Below are 20891 nucleotides of genomic sequence, written 5' to 3' on the forward strand. Positions count from 1 at the left end.
ACATGTATTTAAAATAGTCTCGTTTCTAGCACTGGCAGTTTACCAATTTTCAAAGGTTAGTCCTTAAATCTTTCAGTCAAGTGATTTAACCGAAATCCTGTCCTGAAGTGACCTTCGAGCTACTTGTTTTGTCATCGCTGTGGCTTGCTGCCTGTGTTTTATTACATGATTGTGTACCGCTACTTGACAAATCAATAAAGAAATGGCCAGAGAAACTTCAATTCCCAAGTTTCTACGGGTCACAGCCAGTGCAACCGGTTGGTATATTCTTTTAGAAATTTGCTTTAAACATTGAATTTGTTTGGGCTTTTGTGTCATGGTTGGTTTGTTCTTTTAGAAACTTGCTTTTACATTGAATTTGTTTGGGCTTTTGTGTCATGTCAAATATTTGTGTATACGTGCAGTTTAACAGAAAGATTTATGGAATTTCTCATTTAATTCTACATGGCGCAAATTAGGTTTTTTCGTGGATTCTGTGCTGTATAAATGAGTCATGTTTCGGGAACTGCATAAATTCAGGCAGCAGCTAGAGTGTGTTTTAATGGCCTTTCACATGAGGTTTTCAATCAAGATTCTGGTTATACATAAAATATCAGAAAGAAAAACGAAAGGGAATAGTTTAACCTCTTATACTAGTTAGCACTACTTCATTGTATTCCCTGACAAATCCGAGTTCTCGTGCAGATTTGGAGTAATCGGCAGGGCGGTTTGGGGCAGTACAAGGACTATAGATGGAATATCAGAAAGAAAAACGAACGGGAATAGTTTAACCTCTTATAGTTAGCACTACTTCATTGTATTCCCTGAAAAATCCGAGTTCTCGTGCAGATTTGGAGTAATCGGCAGGGCGGTTTGGGGCAGTGCAAAGGACTAGAAATGGATTGACTAATTGCCATTTAGAACCTTGAGCATATAGCTTTCACGGTGTGAACTGCACCTCTAGCGAGCGTCATAAATGTGACGTGTTTTGTTGTCCCATGTTGACTGATTTTCGCTGTGCACGTGCTTCCTGTGTTTTATTGCATGATTGTGTACCCCCAGTTGACAAATCAATAAAGAAATGGCAAGCGCGATTTCAGTTCCCAAGTTTCTACAGGTCACAGCCAGTATGTGCCGCAGGTGGGTGTGTAATTCTTATAGAAAATTGCTTTGACATTGAATTTGTTTGGGCTTTTGTGTCATGTCGAATGACATTTTCATGAACCTGTTTTGGATGGTACGTGTTATGTGAGGGTTTATGGAATTTCTCATTTCTACTTGGCGCAAATTAGGTTTTTCTGCGGATTCTGTGTTGTGCGAATGAGTCATATTTTGGAATTCAGGCAGCAGAGTGTGTTTGATGGCGGGTTCACATGACGTTTTCAATAAACATTCTGGTTAAAAAAAAATTATTAAAAAAAAAAACGGGAATAGTTAGACCCATATAATTTGCACTGGTACTTTGTATTCCCTGACGAATTCATAAAAACATAGAGTGCTCATGGTTTGAGTAATCGGCAAGGCGGTTTGGGGCAGTGCATGGCCTATAAAATGGTTTAAATTAATTGCCATTTAGGGGTGCAGACCTTGGCCCAGAATTGCCGACGCGGGCCAAAACATGATTGCAATGCCCTCACTTTCTTTGCTATTAAAGCATTTTCTGGACCATGATCTGGAAGGTTTGTAAAAAAGATGGGCCCTGAAAGCCGTGCACAGGAGTGAGAGCTCGTATTTCTGTGAAATTCGGTTGAAATTGGGCACAAAATTTGCCATATTTTGCCCTCTTTTGCAATGGAGTGCAGGCATCATGTTTCAAAATGGCGATGCGCAACAGGACTACTTTTGGATGGAATTTTTCCCCAAAAGTCATCGGATAACCACCAAAAAATTGAACAGAAAATGAAATAAGCTCTAACCCTAACTCCCTAGGGGGTGTGCAAAATTATATTGAAATTGGAGGATTCAGGACTGTTGGGGCTAATTCTCAAACACTTTGGAGAGTTTTGAGTATTTTTAATAATTTTTGAAGTACACGTAATTATCACACATGTCTATGGGAGTCGATTTACAGGTCTGCACCCTTAGAACCTTGAGCATAGCTTTACGCTGTCAACTGCAACTTTTGCGAGCGTCATAAATGTGAAATGTCTGGTTTTCATTTTGAAAATTCCCCACAAGTGACAATCAAAACCTTTCCTTTTCACTCACCGAGAAGTTACTAAGTAAATTGTAAAGTTGGTTACGGGCTGGAGCTGGAGGGGGGGGGGAGGGGAGGGCTGGTACGCCATTTTAGGAGATACGACCTTGTTGCACGGACACAACGAATTACATGTGTATATATTCATGACATAATTGTCTTGTAAGAATGTTACCTGTTAAATCACCGTTTTGCCTATATTTTATTTGATACAGTTTTAATTGACTATGTGCATCTCACATCAATATAAACGCGGTAATAAAAGAAAGTCCACACTCATTGGAGGGGTCAACATTTTGAATTTGATCATCTTATGATAACGTCATTAATATAGACCTTTGGGGGAATGTCGTTAGACTACATTTTGATACCCCGTTTGCTACCAAAGACCGTAAATTGTTCAACATTGACTGTTTATGAAAAACGCTGCAGTTTGAAAACTTACGAATTTAAAGGGTCATGATGTGAGTGGAAATTGCTGCGTGACAATGTCACACTGCCCGAAACGAACGGCAGGGAATACCGATCGCACAGTGCTTGCAAGCATGGGAGCACGCAAATTGAATTACCTGCGCTTTGTTCGAGCACTGTGCAGTTGATAGGGGCTGATCACGGGCATGTTTGGTAACGCTTAGCAATCTCTCCTAGTATAATCTTTAAATTTGCAACTTTTCAAACTGCATCATATTTCATAAACAGTTTTCAATTTTGGACGATTTACAGTCTTTGGTATTAAACGTGGTATAGCTCTTACAACGTTCTCCAAAGATCTATATAAGGCCAAAAAAATAATAAGTCGGTCTCTGGTCAGCGCGAGCGTCGATTTTAAGCATGCGCGTCGATCTTTTTTTTTTCCAAAATGTTCCGCGGTTGCTCCAACAGCGCCCTCTATTTCCGCACCTCATTTTTTTTTACCAAAGAGCACCAAGGAATGGGAAATTGCACCAAGGCAAATGATCGAAAGCACCAAGGCAAATTATGGAGGACACCAATGTACATGGGGACACCAAAAAAGCAAATAGTACCCACCTTGTCTGTACAATCCAAGCCTGAAGAAAAAAAAAAAAAAGCAAAAAAAAAAAAAAAATTGTATTTGATAAAGTAATTGTCAATTTGTCACATCAGACTACATCGATCTACTACCAACAGTATACGACATCAATAATTACTCCAAATTTCTAATATATATTTTGTTTTATTTATTCATGAATGACATATGGCTTGTGTTTGAGAATCAATGGTTATACATGCATGTACATGTATGTGATTTAGCCCACCTATGCAAACATACATTCTGTTCCAAGTTGTCTTTTCAGTCAAAATCAATCAAGTGACTGTTTTCAACAGTTAAGAATTCCCAGCCTACATAAAGCAGGATTGACTTGCTGTGACTGTTTATGTTACTTGATACAGCTTTGCTGTGACTGTGGGTGATTGATAGGCCAGCTGTGCCAACAATTAACTTTCCTGCTTTGTCTGTCCATGGTCTGTTGACTGAATTTGACTAGTCACAGTGCTTGCTTAACATATCTGACTGTTGGTGACTAGCCTGAGTAAAAAGTATAGCAGGGGAAGTGGATGGAAATTTTGACTGTCTGTGACTGTTCAAATAGTAGGAGGGTTAATGGATGTCTCACATGACAAATACCCGCATTAATTTCTGCAGTGATTGGTAATATATGACTGTGGTATTGTTATAATCATCTAAACTTGTTTTCAAAACAACATAGAAATCAAAAGTTTCAATTTTCAATTGAATTTAGTATGTTTTATAGTAAAAACCTTAAATTCCCCAACAGATGTTGCTTTAATGTTTACTTAAAAGATAAAATATGTATTTTTTATGTGTGTAGTGGCATTGCTATTCTGTTTGACATTTGCTATTTATTTATCTCTATGTGGTAGTTTATGACAAATCCTTTATTGTATGAAGTTATTTAAATGTTTTGTTATATTTGTGCTTTGATGTAAATCGTTCACAATTCAGCCATTGACCTGTAATGAACCAATAATAAATTCCTTGAATTGAATTGAATGCATCTGAATATGTTTTGACATGTATAAACATGTACATTGTATACATGGGTCTGGTGAAATTGCCATATTAAAATTATGATCCACATCCCGTTTGGGAATCATTTCTAGTGGTCCCTGCCAGCTCAAATGACTCAATGAACTTTGACTCAAATAAGTCAATGAATATTAGCTATTCCATTGACATATTGTAAACTCTTGTACCTGTAGGTCCATGGAATGACCTGTGAGAATTGCACCGGGTCCATCGAAGCCAACTTAGCCAAAGTCAAGGGGGTCGACAAGGTGTTTGTTTCCCTCCCAAAGGAAATGGCTGCCATCCACTTCTATCCTGAGGAAGTCAGCCCGCTGGAGTTGCGGGAAGCCATCGATGACATGGGATATGAGGCCGAATTACAAGGTATGCAGAAACTCCATCGAGACAATTATTGCCCAGGTTTTCTGCTGGACCTGGAAGTTGTTTTTTAACTGTGCCTACGTGTTAGGTCACAATACTGGCTACAAAAAGTGAAACATGAGAGATCTGAAGCAAAGATGAAAGCTGCATGTTGTTAGTTTTCTCTTAAAACTGTTGGAAGAAACATCCCTTTAGTGGAAAAAAAACATTGAAAAGATAATAGGCCAAATATTTTTCACTGCAAGGCAGATTATAATGATATTATTGGACAGTTAACCTAAGTTACATGGTGTCCACTTTCCACTTGTGCATTCTTCTGCAAGTATCAAACAAGGCAATTGTGGGCTTCTTGTAGTCTTGTCAAGGTATCCATTTCTTATTAAAAATCAAATTGTGGAAAAAACTTGAGGAGAAGTAGGTATATTACTAATAAGTGGACACCGTAACCAACGTTAAGTGGACGCTGTAACTAATGTTAAACTGGTACTTTGATGTTTTAAAAATTAAAAAAAAAAGCGAAAGTATTTGGCAATAGAAACATCTAAATTAACTGTTCTTGTCAAAAAAATGTTATTGATATTATCAAGCTGCCTGCAGTTTTGGAGAAAATTAAATTAAGTTTAACGTTAGTTTATTACTAATAAGTGGACACCGTAACCAACGTTAAGTGGACGCTGTAACTAATGTTAAACTGGTACTTTGATGTTTTAAAAATTTTAAAAATAGCGAAAGTATTTGGCAATAGAAACATCTAAATTAACTGTTCTTGTCAAAAAAATGTTATTGATATTATCAAGCTGCCTGCAGTTTTGGAGAAAATTAAATTAAGTTTAACGTTAGTTATGGCGTCCACTTAACGTTAGTTACAGTGACCACTTAACGTTAAAACAGTGTCCACGTATTTGTGAATAAACCTACATGTACTTCTCCTCAAGGCTTTTTCCGCAATTTGATTTGAAATGGATACCTTGACAAGACTACAAGAAGCCCACAATTGCCTTGTTTGATACTTGCAGACATTTTGCACAAGTGGAAAGTGGACACCATTTATGTTAACTGTCCAATCTGCCTTGCAGTGAAAAATGTTTGGACTATTATCTTTTCAATGTTGTTTTCCACTTAAAGGGAATATACAACATTTGCTTTTGTTGTATTTTTCAGAAATGGGTGGATTTGGGGATTAGTATTTTAAAGCAAGTTTTGTTACACTGACTTGTTTGAAGTTTTGTGTTCGTAGATGCTGGAAAAACCAAGAAAAACAATCATGTTCCTGTAGTCTGGTTCCCTGACGATGAAACTGAGCAATTTATAGACATTAGGGAATTGTAAGGTCAAGAAACCAGTCTAGCTGGCTTGTACCCATTCATAGGTGTGTAATCGATTGCAAATAAAATGCGGACTAACTAAAAATGGTAAATTGGGGGCAGTATTTTAAAAAGCCAGTTTTTTCCGACGCTGGTTGGCCGACCAGCATTGAAAATTGATACAAAAATACAGGTGCCATGATTTTACAGGATGCTTTGGACTGTAATTCTGTAATAGTCCAGTGAGGCATTTCATAATAATTTGGTAGTTTTATTTTTTGATGTTTGCAAATGTTGTATATTCCCTTTAAAAGGATGTTTCTCCCAACAATGTAAGAGAAAACTATAACAGCATACAGCTTTAATTGCTTCACATATCTAATATCCAACATATGGTTGTCAATATTGTGACCAGGCACTGACATTTATACATAACTAACAAAATAAGTATGATAAAGGTAGATGGAGACTTCTTAGGCTTAGGGATTCAAAATGTGGACAATGTCGATAACAATGTTTAGGAATATGCTTAAAGGGGTACTAAGTCGTGCTGTGCATTATCTTGCATGGGCCGCTCAACGTTGAGAGGTTGAACATTTCGTCAAAATGTGATTTTCATTTTTTGTCATGCATGACATCTTTAATATCTAAAGTTTCAGAGTTCATTCGCAGAAGTGTTGAGTTTGATGAATGATGTAGGGGAAAAAACTACAATTTTGAGTACGTTGTGCCGAAGTCTACAACAGAGCCAACTATTTCAAAGCCTGTTTTCTCAGTTGTGTAATTCGAACTCCAAGGAAGTAATTAATATGCAAATATGACATATCTCCAGAACGGGAGGGGCTATAGAACTCTATTACATACCAAATGAAAGCTTACATTGTGGGCTTTCCGACCATGTGTATAAATCAATTTCGCAACACGGGTCACATATGCCAAACTGTTACATTCTGAATACTGTTCGTTTATATCAACTGTCCAGTTGTTTTTGGAATTGTTTATTTGAGATTGGGAACATGCATTTCGCTGTGATCACTATGGTAACTGTTAACGTAATCTTGCTCACTCATGCTAACGCGAAAAAGGACGGGATACGTGTTTAGGACGGGAGGAGGATGTACGTCATACGAGGATGGAGGCTGAAGCAACTGAACTAGAATGTCTTTTGTCAGACATCGATGGTAACAAGTATTCCATGAATCTCAATTCTAACATGCACCCAAACATTTTTTTATTAACCTCGGGGACTTGATTCACGTAGTCTAGTTTCTGTATTGACATGCAGTCAAACACAAGAGCAAACATTGAAAAAGGGCAATTTTTCCGGCAAATGAGGAAGCTTAAATGATGCAATTTTCAGGGTACAAACCGACACGAATCTTATGATATCGACACAAGATTACATCACTGCAATCTGCAAAAAAAAAGCAGATTATGTGAAATACATCTGTATAATCGTCCTAGTTTGAACAAAAAAAAGCGAAATATACATTTTGTCACAGAAACTGTCCAGTTCCATTTGATACCGCACTTGGGAACACTGTAGGAAATAACGAGAGCGCAATAGCCTTGAAGCTCCTAAAACCCCAAAACTAAAAATTGCACTTAGCAAGATTTTCAACGGGCATTGCAACGCACAATTGAATGCGAGGCCTGCATCATTGCATTCAATTGTGTGTTACAATGCCCATTGAAAATTTCGCTAAGGGCAATATTTAGTTTAGAGTTTCAGGACTTTCAGAGCTTGCGCTCTCGTTATTTCTTACACAGTGTTCCCAAATAAGGTATCAAATTGAACCGGAAAGTTTCCGTGACAAACGATTTTTTGTTCACCGAGAAATGTCCAAGCAAGGATGATTATAAAAACTGCTTTTTGTGCCAGGTGTACAATTTACCAAAGCAAGATTTGGAGCATCCCGGTGATGCTGGGAACTAGCCACTCCAGTAATAAATGAAAGTAGGCAACTTGGATTGGTCTATGGAGTAACTTCATGTTAGAATTATTGTAGTCTTTTATAGTTTGTAGACATGTAGCATCATTAGCAGGTGGGTTGAGTAACTTACACATTGTTTCTGTCAGTCTTCACATGCTTTTGTTTTTGTTATGTTTTTTTGTTCACCATGCACTTACTTGCACCAATTTTGGTTTTTAATTTTCAACAATGTTCCCCTAAAAGTAAAGGGTGGTTTGATCAATAAACATATATACATGTTCATGAGGTTGCACGAGATGATTTTATTTTGCCAATACGTGGTATGAACCACTCGGCAAAATTTTGTTAAAATTGCTTGAACCAATTCGTGCCGGAGGCCGTGTATACATGCACAGGTTTTGCGGTATTTGGGAACGGATGACGGATAAACACGCAGTGAGCGAGGCCGGAAATATCTGTCAGCGACCCGCTTACAGCGAGCAAGGCCGGAAATATAAGTGTGCTGCCCGAGGGTGATGGCTTCAACCCGTCTGGCCTGAGGTCGAATAAAAAGTAATCTCGCGCCTTGTTCCATTCTTGTCACAATAATCCTGGCGTGAACTGGTTAATATGTGTCATATATTTAACAATTGTTGACTGCTGTGATGTGGGATATGCCGAGGGGCGCATAGTACCCGAGGCGAAGCCGAGGGTGCTTTGCGCCCTTAGGGGGTTAAAAAGGACATATCCCACAACACAGCAGTCAACAATTGTTCTGTGATACCGTGCCAATCAGTCAGAGACAAAATGCTGGACTTACTGTGCGAGAAATAAATGAAATCACTACAGAGTAACCTTTGATAACTGCAGGCTTTTCGTGCCGGACACGAGACTGCCAGTTGCAGTTCTCAGTCGCGAGCACGCAGACATGTTCTACACGATCGCGCGTAATTTATATCCAGCACATTTGGAAAACATTGTAAATGCATTTTTAAAAACTGGACAGGTGGCCGTTCTAGACCAATGAAATTACAGTATCCAAGCACACGATATAACAATCTTAACTATCGTTCGTTTTTGTTCTGAGATTTCTTTATCCCATCACTGTAATCAGGCATGCAACTTTTCCTCGGATCAGCTGATTTCCTCTTTTTGTACTTCCCAAGTGTGCCATTGAAAATAGAAAAACACTGTACAAAGTCTTGGAGAAATTTGAATTTCCTCTTTTTTTGTGACTTCCCAGTTGCATGCCTGTGTAATGCATCACAAGAGCACTGCCATGTATCAAGAAATGATTTTGCAGCACAAAAAGACACAGTTGAAAGTTTTGGGAAAGAATGTAGCATCCAGACGCCACTTCAGCGGTTGTGTGCAAAGTCTAAGGAGAGTCAAGAACATTTTCCGAGTATTTCCTAAAAAAAATTGGAAATGTTTCTCAGTTTCAGGTTCATGTCAACATTCAACATTTTGGTTTAGGAGAATACACGAGAAAGTGTGGATTCGTAATTTAAGAATTCACGAGGCACGAAGCGCCGAGTGAATTCGTTAATTAAGAATCCACACTTGTGAGTGTATTCTTCGAAATTCTGTACTTGAAATGACTCTCCATAGACTTTGTACACAAGCGCGTAAGTGGCGTCAGGTTGCAACATTTTTTCCTGGTGTGTTTAGCATGTGTATCGCCACACCCGTCCAACCAAGTCATTTTGTGTGTATAGGCTCCTTACGTCAAAATGGATAGTTCAGACGACGATTTCTTTCTGACTAGAAGTAGTTTTTGCAGTGACGGCGGAGAATGTGACAGTGAAGATGCACTGGTAATTTTCGGAAAGCAAATTTTCACACAGACGGTCCTATTCATGCTCATTATGGAGAACAATTGTCAGACGTGTTCAAAGTGTGGATTCGTAATTCCGAATCCACACTTTACTTTAAGATTCGTCGTTCCGAATCCACACTTTGTGACCAGTGTAAGCGATTCGTAGATCCGAATCCACACTTTTAACAATAGTATGACGTCATAGCAATGGTTTAAGCAATGACTAACCTTTATTAGCAGGTTCTTTTTTGTTGGCTAAGTGTTTGTTTTTGCCTTTGTGAAAGGTCTCCTGCTAGGATTGAAATGTTTAATTGTATCTTTTGGTCAATCCAGTCAGTATAGTGTGCAGGGTTTTTTTTTTTTCTTCTTTTTATTTCTATTTTTTTATTTCTCATGTTTATCATTTCTAACAAATAAAAACTTTTTTAAGTTTAAGTCAGACTTCATTAGTCATCTCGCTCAAATTATACTGAGAAGACAATGAATAAAACGAATAAAGAGCCACTTTAAAAATTCAACGTCTCGGAGCTATTGCTGTGACAAAGTGACAGGTGTTAACAAACTTTTGTTCACCGACGACGGCCAAGGATTATGAAGGCTTCGATTGGTTGAAAGTTCCAATATTTGCATAATCTCATTTGCATGTCAACTTCCTTACCTTATTTGGTTATGAGCTGATGGCAGCCTTACATCCATACATTGCCCTGTGTTTGTGCATTTTGCCTAAGCAACAGGCGTACGTGACCAATGTAAGAAAATAGAATCTAGACATGCTATACATTATTACTGTTATGAGAACTGATAGTTGCCATGTCTGCTGAAGGAGATATATACTCAACCAACCATGTATACATTTTTGCTACGTGTAAGATATTTTATCATATAATTATGATAAAAGTAATTATCACATGGCATGTATCCGCTCCGTTCACAAGTACCCCCTCACCAGCAAAGAGAGTACAGTTGGGGGTGACCGACTGACGCCATCTTGCCTGACTGCAAATCATTTGCTGCGAAACGCGGCCACTGCGTGTACATAGTACAAATCCCCTGGTGTACGTGCGTCACACACAAGGAACAGTGCGCGTCAACCAGCGAAATGTCCGCCCATGGGACGTCGTTGCTAGGTAAAAGGGCGCCCTCTGTTGTCGGCGCACGGAGCCCATAGCCACCGCAAAAGACAAAAGCAGAAAAGACAGCGAAAGCTTAATTTTTGGGGGTCCCACTTTAATATTGGAGCCCGAGAGAGTGTCCTTCTGAGTGGGTGCCTGGCTGGAAGCCGGGATTACTGCCAACTCCAATCGGATATTTATCTCGTGTTACTTTTGAACCACAGTAAGGACATACAACGAGTCAACAGTGGGTATCTAAAAGGATTAAAGAAACTGTTGACATAGGGAACTAATGCCAGCTTTGACAGATCTGAAGTGATTTCTGGATAACTTTTGTCCTCTAAACTTGCTTTATCTGGGCTGCGTGCTGTACACATGATTTGGTGAAGGCTAGAAATATGTTGAGTGTATTTTTACACTTTGCATTTAGTATTGTTGTAGAGGATGATGGTCCAGGCTTTATATTATTGAAGTCTTGCGTGCACAATTTGCAGGCTTCCAGCTCACGAGTGTTGGGAGAGTGTTGGGTGAGTGTAGTAGTTTAAAGAGTAAACTGAAATGTTTACATGCATTATGTCATATGTACATTTATGAGGGATCTGATATTATGTATTGACTCTGCGTGCCAACAAAAGAGGGTGCATTTTTACCACTTTTGAGACCTCCGTGGACGGGACACAGCGTGTGTGTACTGTACTGTACTGGTTCGCGCGCGAAGTATACGTACGACTTCCTGAATAAGACAAAGCTATTAGCCACAGCGTCTTTGCGTGGGTGTCAGGCGTCGTCGGCGCATACACTCTTGTTTTACTATACTCTCGAGGACAATGATTTGTGTTTCCCTTTGTCCCTGTAATATGACACTCACTCATAGACTAAGCACACAAACTTACTACAGAGGACCGTTTTCAACAAAAGACCCAAACTCCGGAGGACTGAAAGGATCTGTTGTTCTCCCTTTGTGTGTCGGTCCTCGGCAGTTATGTATAACACGTACGTAAATATGTTCAAATGTAACTTGCGATGGTCTCCCAGACAAAGCCCCGCACCCAATAACTTTGGATCATTCGAAATACGTAGTGTATGGACCGGGAACCAGTCTAGGTCTCCCCCAACTCTCCTTTTCTGGCCGTCAAAGGAGTACTTGTGCACGGAGCCCATAGGCCACTTACACTCATGTACATAGACTTGGTACACTTTGCATATTGTGTAATCGTGTAGCTATAAAAAGGATAGCTCCATGGTGTATTGGATAGCTCCATCGGTAATTCAACAAAGAACAGCTTTTGATGACGTCATCATGGGATTTTTTCTATGGCATTTTAGTTTCTGAACCCTTAAACCATGTCTCATCAACAGAACATGCTAAATTCCAAATTTTTCTTGTAATAGGTTTGTTAGGTCGTACATATTTGCACAAAATGTGACAAGTGAGTGACTTCTTGGTAACAGCATCCGAATTACAATTTTTGAAAGCGCAAGTAAGGGTAGGTCTGATCGTCATGAAACTGGGTGGGGTAGATAATGTACGAGTATGCAAATTTTGAAGTGATGTCATGATGACATCATCATTTGATTTATTATGGATTTTTAAACTTTTGATATTTTATTCTACTCTCAAAATTAGACATAAGAGGCATACATGTAATCCGAAATGATGTCGTGATGAAAGCATCACTTTATTTTAATTGATTTGAAAACTTATAGGATTTTATTAAATGTGCATATTTTGAAGTCCTACATGTACAGGGTGAGTAAAAAAAAAAGAAACCCAAATGTCAGGACCATTTTATTAAAGAAGTTCTGTATGTATCACTTTCAAAATCTATGATACAAAAGCCCAATTAATAAGCTTTGTTTTAGTCTGAGAATCATTCAAATCACTCGTGTACTTTTCACGTACATCCCTACATGAATTGTTTTCGTTTTGTTGAAAGAACACTTACTTTTTGTGATCCGTGGACAGAAGTTTAAAATGGTGTTTGTGTTCAAAATTCCGTAACTTCTGTGAAAAGTATGTGAGTGATTTGAATAGATAGACTGGTTTTTTAAAAATCATCATGGCGGCACATGCTGAATTAAGATTACAATACAGTGTTGAACCATTAGAAACAAAAAATTAATTATACAAAATTTACACAAAAATACTCACCCTGTATATCTAGAGAACTACATGACTTGCTGAATCAGCTGAGTACCGGAAATTGAACATTGAAATGACTGCACATAGACACATATGCCTCATCTCATTATAAAGCTCATAACGTGGGAAAGCCCTATGTTCTGTTCATCGAACAGACGCAGGCCTCAAGTTTATGATGCTTTGCTTTGATTGGTCGGATATGTTGGCCCCTGGCTAACATGTAGGAAACACTAGCTGCTTTTCGTTATGAGGAAATACATGTTTGGAAGTTTTGCAATTGTGTGTCCCTTGATGGTACTTGTATGTACTTCCTTCTGGAAATTCCCAGGGAAAAGCCACTTTGAAGTACAGTTCTATTGGTTGGTTGGTTAACTAACAGTTTCGATAAGTGGAAAAGTGGATGCGGTGGCTGCCGTGTGTCAGTTTGATTTGGATTTTTGCAACAGGAGGTGGTGGTTTTAATTTCGCTCTCTGTTTTACTATTGCATTTTATTCAGTGTTGTAGTCTTGTAATTGGGTAAGTACGTTAAATGTGGCAGAACTTTGTGTTTTTAAAGTTTAGTTGATGAAAGCTGTCTACATTTCTGTTTGAAATAGCTTTGCCTTTTTATTTTTTTTTATTTGAATGGATGTTACTTTTTTGTTGTTCCATGGAGTATTTTGGCCATTCCTTGAAAAAGGTTTTCCCTGCTGTTTTGTTTTGCCTGGGTATTTGTGTAAGAAAAAAGAACATGTCAACTACATCATTCTTTAGTATAGCTGATGGAACTTTTTCTTTGCACCAACAAAAATGATGGTTGTAAAAACGTATAATATTTATAATACTCATTCTTTTTTCCACTTTTGTAGAACTTGTGTCGAGCAAGCAAGACGAAGGAACTTCTGAGGACACAAAAGGTATTGATGAAGTTGGACTTGCCAAAATAATATTAAGAATAAATATAATTCATAAATGCCTAAGACAGTTTACCCATTCCTATTGGTCGAGAGCCCGTCACGTGGCCGGTCTTAAACGGTTGATAAAGACTGGCTCAGGGCCGGTCTTAAACACTTTTACAGTGGCACATGAAATTTGGACTCCTATGAAATGCGTTACCTTTTAATGTGTTATTGGTTGAACGTTTGCAATCGTCAAGTAGGCATATGCAACACTACCAGTGAGTCAGTATTTCATAGTCCTAAATGCATACTACACCGGCACAGCTGCATTCTGTGCCACGTTGCGTAGTACGCGCAAACCAATCTCCACATAAGGAGTTGTTTACGACTTTTCGCAAGATGGACATACCATAATTTAGCTAGAGGAGTGTTTCGAAAAACATGAGCTAAAATAGTTAACAAAATTGTTGGAAATTTATAATTTTTGACTTGTTTTGACTTTTGGACTGTAAAGTTTTGACTTTTTGACTGAAAAGGTATTGATGAATTTCGGCTGGGGTAATTATCAGCATCCAGACTCCAACCGGTCTTAAACATAGTGTTTGATACCAGCCAAGTACATTTTATTTCCTTAATAATATAAATAATATAAGTAGGCTTATGTATCAATATGTTTTTCGAGGAAGTGAGATGCCTGATATTTGACACATGTTAAAGAAAAACTTGAGCCAATGATTTTCATGAAAACCCTCAAAACATGCATGTAAAATGGCAAAATAACATCATGGAAGTTTTTCAGCTCCATCAAACTGCTCACAATATATTTGAATAAACACCGCAAAAAAAAAGGAGAAAGTCCACACTCATTGGAGGGGTTAAAATTTTTGAATCTGATCGTCTTATGATAATGTCATTTATATAGACCTTTGGGAAATGTTGTTAGCTACATTTTGATACCCTGTTTGCTACCAAAGACTGTAAATTATCCAACACTGACAACGGTTTATGAAAAATGATGCTTAGTTGAGTTGTGGACAGCTTGTGTCAAGTTGATGCGCGACGAACTCCAGTTGATATTCGAGTATTTCTTTTGGGTATACTGACAATATGGCGGTAAATTGTTTAGCCTTGGCGGAGGTTTGCGCTCTCTGAGTGCTTTCTAGTTGCGGATGTTTCACCCATTTACCAAATCCATAGGAAAAGCAATAGCAAAGTAATTTGAGAATATGCAGCCATTTCCCCACCCGAGCTGTGCCCTTTCCGTTACACTCCTGTACAGGCCACAGGTGTTCTCTAGCCTAAATATTCAAACATCCTTTTCCTTCCACTTTTGTTAAGAACGGATATTCTAGAGTCAATACCGTTAAAGGTCTTTAACCCAAACATCAAAGATACAAAGTTGAAAAAAGTTGATCCTTAAGTTTGTGTCTGGGTGATCTGCCCTGAAATAATGAAAGTTACAATTCAACTAGCTAAGTTATTATATCAAAAGTGTACATATTTTTATATTTTGGAAAAAAGTCTGGCAGTTTTAAAGAATTGAATATCAAGTCAAAGTATTTCCTGTGAAGTATTAGAAATGCAAGAATGTTTCTTTCTGAAATCTTGTGTTTTTAAAGGGAATTATATACAACATTTGCTTTTGCTGTAATTTTTTAGAAATGGATGCATTTCGGGGGTTAGTATTATATGTTTTGTGTTCGTAGATGCTGGAAAAACCAAGAAATACAATCATGTTTCTGTAGTCTGGTTCCCTGACCCCACTTAAGATGAAACGGAGCAATTTATAGACTTTCAGGAATTGTAAGGTCCGAGAATCAGTCTAGCAGGCTTGTACCCCTTCACGGGTGTGTAATCAACTGCACAAAAAAATACAGAATAACTAATTATGAAAAATTAGGAGCAGTTTTTGAGAAATGCCAGTTTTCTCCAATGCTGGTCGGCCGACCAGCATTGGAAAAATACCATTTTTTCTTGAAAATGTCAGCACACCAGGAGCCACGATTTTACAGGATTCTTTAGACTGGTATTCCCTAACAACCCAGTAGGTATGTCATGATAATTTGATCATTTCGTTTTTTGATGTTTGCAAATGTTGTATCTTCCCTTTAAGGAGCTTCTGATCCTACGTCTATCGAGATGGTGAGGTTTTCAAGCAGAAATGGTACGAAGGAGGAGCAGGCGTCTCTCAGAGTCACAGGCCAGACCAAATACCAGGCGCTGAGCAGCCGAAGCGTGGAGGAGAAATGCGTGCTGCGGGTGACGGGAATGACCTGCGCGTCGTGCGTGGCTACCATAGAGAAGACGCTGCTCAAACATCGAGGTATGTATATGGCCCAGAACAGACCTTTATCATGCCGCCACCATTTCAGTCATGTTCCCTGTATCCAATAACAGTACTGAATGATACAGTTTTTTTATGAAAACAGGAACCAGACTATTTTTCCTTCCAGCCTCGCTTTGGTTACATTGATTTGAATGGGAAAAAAAATCAAATGAGTGCAACATGATAAGGTCTAAAAGCCTGAGTTCATTGTTCCCAATAGACCAGCAAATACAGGGCGAGTAAAAAACAAAACAAACGAAAACAACATGTCGGGACTATTGTTTTAGTGAAGTTCTGCATGTAGCACTTTCAAAGTGTAGGATATGAAAGTCCAATTCATAGGCTTTCTTTTAGTACAAGAATCAATCAAATCACTCATGTACTTTTCAAGCTAAGGAATTTTAAACACGACCACTGTTTTAAAGTTCTGTCCACGGATTACCAAAAAAAGGTGTGTGTTCTTTCAGCAAAACGAAAACAATTCACACATCCCTATGTGAATTGTTTTCTTTTCTGCTGAAAGAACACTTACCTTTTTTGTGATCCGTGGACAGAACTTTAAAATGGTGGTTGTGTTTAAAATTCCGTAACATGAAAAGTACATAAGTGATTTGAATGATTCTTTTACTAAAAGAAAGCTTATGAATTGGGCTTTCATATCCTACATGTAGATTTTGAAAGTGCTACATGCAGAAGTTCACTGAAACAATGGTCCTGACATTTGGGTTTCGTTTTGTTTTGTTTTTTTACTCGCCCTTTATAATTATTTCTTCAGTGAATAAATTCCTCCCATTTCGGTTTCAGTTTCAATTAATCAGAGGCTGATTTGATTTTTTTTTTTTCAGCAGTTAATATAAACATGATGTTTTTCATAAACAATTAAATTTTAAGTTATTTTTTTATAAGTATAGGCCTATTTATTAAATATAGACTGACATTATATTTATGGTTTAGAATCAAAGTTTCAATAATTAATTGGGCAGGTATTTCCTTGAGTAAACCAGTCCAGTATTCCAACTGGGCCTGCAAATATACAGTCATTAAACAATTAATAACTCCTTTTTCTATTTAAAGTTTCATTTACTCAAACCGATGCATTTAGTTTTTGCATAAGTTGTTTAATATAAAAGATGCCAACAACAGAAGTTTTAAAGGCCCAGTTGTAAGGCCCAGTTTTGAAAAAAAAAATGTTTGTTAAATTTGTGCATTTTGTATTATCTTTGATTGCATTTTTGTGTTGATCTATGTCTTGTTAAAGGGAATGTACATCATTGGCTTTTGTTGTAATTTTCAGAAATGAACTATTTGAGGGGTTAGTATAATAGATCAAATATTGTTACACTAACATGGTTGAAGTTTTGTGTTCGAAAATGCCGGAAAAACCAAGAAAAACACAAATGTTCAAGCAGTCTGGTTCCCTGACTCCACTAAAGATGAAATAGATCAATATTTATAGATGCCGGAAAATTTTAAGGTAAGGGAACCTGTCTAGCCTGCCTGCACCCGTTCATGAACATGTAACCAATAGCAAACTAAATTTGGACTGAAAAAATGGTAAATTTGGATCAGTAGTTGAAAAATAGTTAGGTTTTTCCAACGGTGGTCGGCCGACCATCGTTGGAAATGTATACAAAAATACTATTTTCTTGAAAATGACTTCACACCAGGTGCCATAATTTTACAGGATGCTTCATACTCTCATTCACCAACATCCTAGTAAAGTATTTCGTAAAAACTTGGTAGTTTTATTTTTCGATGTTTGCAAATGTTGTATATTCCCTTTAACATATTATGATGAGGAATCTTCATTGCTTTTGTGTTACTAGCAGATTTTGTTTATATGTTTGTATTATGAGCTTTTGTCCTTTTTTTGTTGCCACATGAACTCATTATTTTTTATGTATATTTTGTGCACTTCATGTCCTGTCATTGCCATCTTACATAAATCATCTTGTTTTTCGAGGCTCAATTTGTTTTCCATAGAAATACATTAAAAATAATGAGAACCCCCCTGCTCTGACACCCGAAAAAAAATTTACTGATCATAAAATCTGCCTGTGAACAAAATTTTGACAGAGCCAGCTGGGTTACAGGGTCTTTGTACCATAGTGTTACTGATCGTCGGATTTGAACAGCACCCCCATTGAAAGTATGGTACGAGGCCCCCCCCCCCCCCTATTGATTATGCAGAGGCCAAGTGACTGGAGAAAAAAACCTGTCTACATTTCAGAATTGATTTTCTGATGAACCACCCCCCCCCAAAAAAAAAAATCCTGGATCCGCCCCTGTTTATTGGTCTGGGCGGAAAATCCTCCATAGTACCTTACATTTGACAATGCTCAACCAAACAAGTATGGTATATATTGTATGGCACTTCCAAAGGCAAAAAACTTATAGAAATGTTAAGGTTGTTTACATCCTTTCCCATAGGAATCAGTGCAGCCCTGGTTGCTCTCATGGCCCAGAAGGCTGAGGTGACCTATGACCCAGATGTCGTGACCCCAGAGGAAATACGAGAGATGATCGATGACATGGGCTTTGACGCCGAAGTCCTTGAGGAAAAGAACCAGGGTGGAATTGAAACACTGAAATTAACGGTAAGACTTATTCATAAATACCGAAGACAGTTTACCCATTCCTATTGGTCGAGAGCCCGTCACGTGACCGGTTTTAAACGGTTGACAAAGACCAGCTGGCTGGTCTTAAACACTTTTCCAGCATCACATGAAATTTGGTCTCCTATAAAATCTGGTGCCTTTTACCGTTTTATTGGTTGAATCCTCACGTACTCATGCACAATACTACCAGTGATTCAGTATTTCTTAGTCCTAAATTCACAATACGCCGGCACAGCTGCGTTCTGCGCCAAATCTTGCAGTACGCACGAGCCAATCCACATATAAGGAGTTGTTTACGACTACTCGCAATAGGGACATGCCATAATGTAGCTAGAGGGGTGTTTCGAAAAACATGAAGTAAAAATGTTGAGCGAAATCGTTGGAAATTTGTAATTTTTGACTTGTTTTGACTTATGGACCAAAAAGTTTTGATTTTTTTCGCCAAAAAGGTATTTATTAATGGGAATCAATATGTGCTTGGCTGGTATTAAACACTATGTTGAAGGCTGGTTGGAGTCTGGATTCTGATAATTACACCAGACTCCAACTGGTCTTAAGCATAGTGTTTAAAACCGGCCGAGCATTCTGTTCCCTTACTATAAGTCAGACCCAGATCTTCCAAAAAGAGTATTATTTTGCCATTTATGATGGAAATTACATTTCAATATTGAGTTTTACTTTTGCCTTTAGTAATTTTGTAAGCAGAATATAGAATGTTTAAAGGTATGTAAGATAATCTCCCTTTGGTGCATTTTTGGTTTATTTTGAAGCAACAAAATTGGTAAAAAAAATTTGAAAGTAAGGTGCATAACAAGTAACCTGTTGAAGTTTCAGCTCACTGGATGCTAAACATTTGTGAGAAAACAACACATTTCCACAATTTTTGGGTTTCATAACTGGAGAAAATTTTCTGGCATTTTAGAAAATGATAGTTCAGAAAAATTCCTCATGAAATGAAACACTGGACTTTCTCTCGCATTTTTTCGGAGGACGTCTAGGTTTTTATTTCCTCTTCCCTTTTCTAACCCTTCAATTGTATTGTTCCTTGACTGCGGATATCATGTTTTTACTTTCGCTGTCAGATTAGTAATAGTTTGCCCTTGAGGGACAGGTCACATTTTCATGTCACGTTTCCATTCCACTTTTTTTTTCATTATCTTAAAGGTAGAGTATATCATTTGTCATTAGTGCATTTTTTTTCGTTTGAAGCAACAAAAGTTTTCAAAATTTAAAGAAGGGTGCTTAACAGCTTACCTGATGAAGTTTTAGCTCAGTGAATGCTGTATATTCTGAGAAAACAATATTCTAGGATCTTAATTTCCATCCAAAGTTGCTGAGTCATGTTCTGAATTGTGCTCAAAATCAGCATCCGGGACAAGTTCTCAATCAGCCGAATGCAGCTACATGATGTCACGCACTGAACCGACAAATTATAACAACTGCATGCGCGTTTGCTTTGTGTCAACGCTTGTGTGCACCCATTCATGGCTTCGCCAAATTAAAAACGAACAAATAACAGAAATTTCCAAAAATGCGTCTATAGACTCATCTTTGGAAATGGCCTTTACATTGTTTCCTTCAAAATGACAGCATGCCAGAAAGAAACATTTCACAGGGAGTTTAGTGTCATTACCATCTTTAAGCTAAGTAAGCTTTTCAACCATAATTTTGTCAGTTGCTTTTTGGATAGCTGCAAATGATATACTCTACCTTTATGCCTGATAGATGAAATCGATATCTTTTGTGATTTGTTTGTTGGCCATTCTTGGCATGACATCACGGCTCTGTACTTAGGATTTTAGTTTTGTTTAACAAGTTAGCAAACAGAGAAGTCGATGCAATGAAACTGGATGTAGAAGAATCAGTACTACCAATTTCCTCATATTTAGTTCCACATTGATAGATTATTTAGCTAAAACGTTTCTGAATGCACTTGGAAGGTAAAAGTCACGCAAAACAATGGAAAAGACTTTAAACGAAAGTATTGACCTGGGATTATGGAAGTTTAATATCTTTGAAATACCAACATTGTAAAGGACAGATTATAGATCGCAAAAAAAAATCTTCGAACAATCACCAAGTTTTAAAGGCAATGTGCAACATTTGTAAACATCAAAAACAAAACCACCAAATTATTATGAAATACCTCACTTGACTGTTGGTGAATGAT

At 37.8% G+C, this 20891-nt stretch overlaps 1 protein-coding gene across 6 annotated transcripts in view; it reads left to right on the forward strand.

Moving 5' to 3' along the window:
- Positions 1-20891, forward strand: part of LOC119727027 (copper-transporting ATPase 2-like) — a 61563-nt gene that overhangs the window by 12331 nt on the left and 28341 nt on the right. For 4 of the 6 annotated variants that reach the window (XM_038198915.1, XM_038198912.1, XM_038198914.1 and 1 more), the window contains exons 4-8: positions 4421-4610; positions 6997-7092; positions 13748-13795; positions 15891-16100; positions 18534-18700. In XM_038198915.1, coding sequence (XP_038054843.1) covers positions 4421-4610; positions 6997-7092; positions 13748-13795; positions 15891-16100; positions 18534-18700 — 711 coding nt within the window. Of the gene's footprint in view, positions 1-4420; positions 4611-6996; positions 7093-13094; positions 13416-13747; positions 13796-15890; positions 16101-18533; positions 18701-20891 lie in introns of those variants that run through there. The other 2 variants (XM_038198917.1, XM_038198918.1) reach the window with 2 other exon arrangements.

The sequence above is a fragment of the Patiria miniata genome, unplaced genomic scaffold (genome assembly GCF_015706575.1).
Source record: "Patiria miniata isolate m_02_andy unplaced genomic scaffold, ASM1570657v1 HiC_scaffold_2, whole genome shotgun sequence".
Lineage (NCBI taxonomy): Eukaryota > Metazoa > Echinodermata > Asteroidea > Valvatida > Asterinidae > Patiria > Patiria miniata.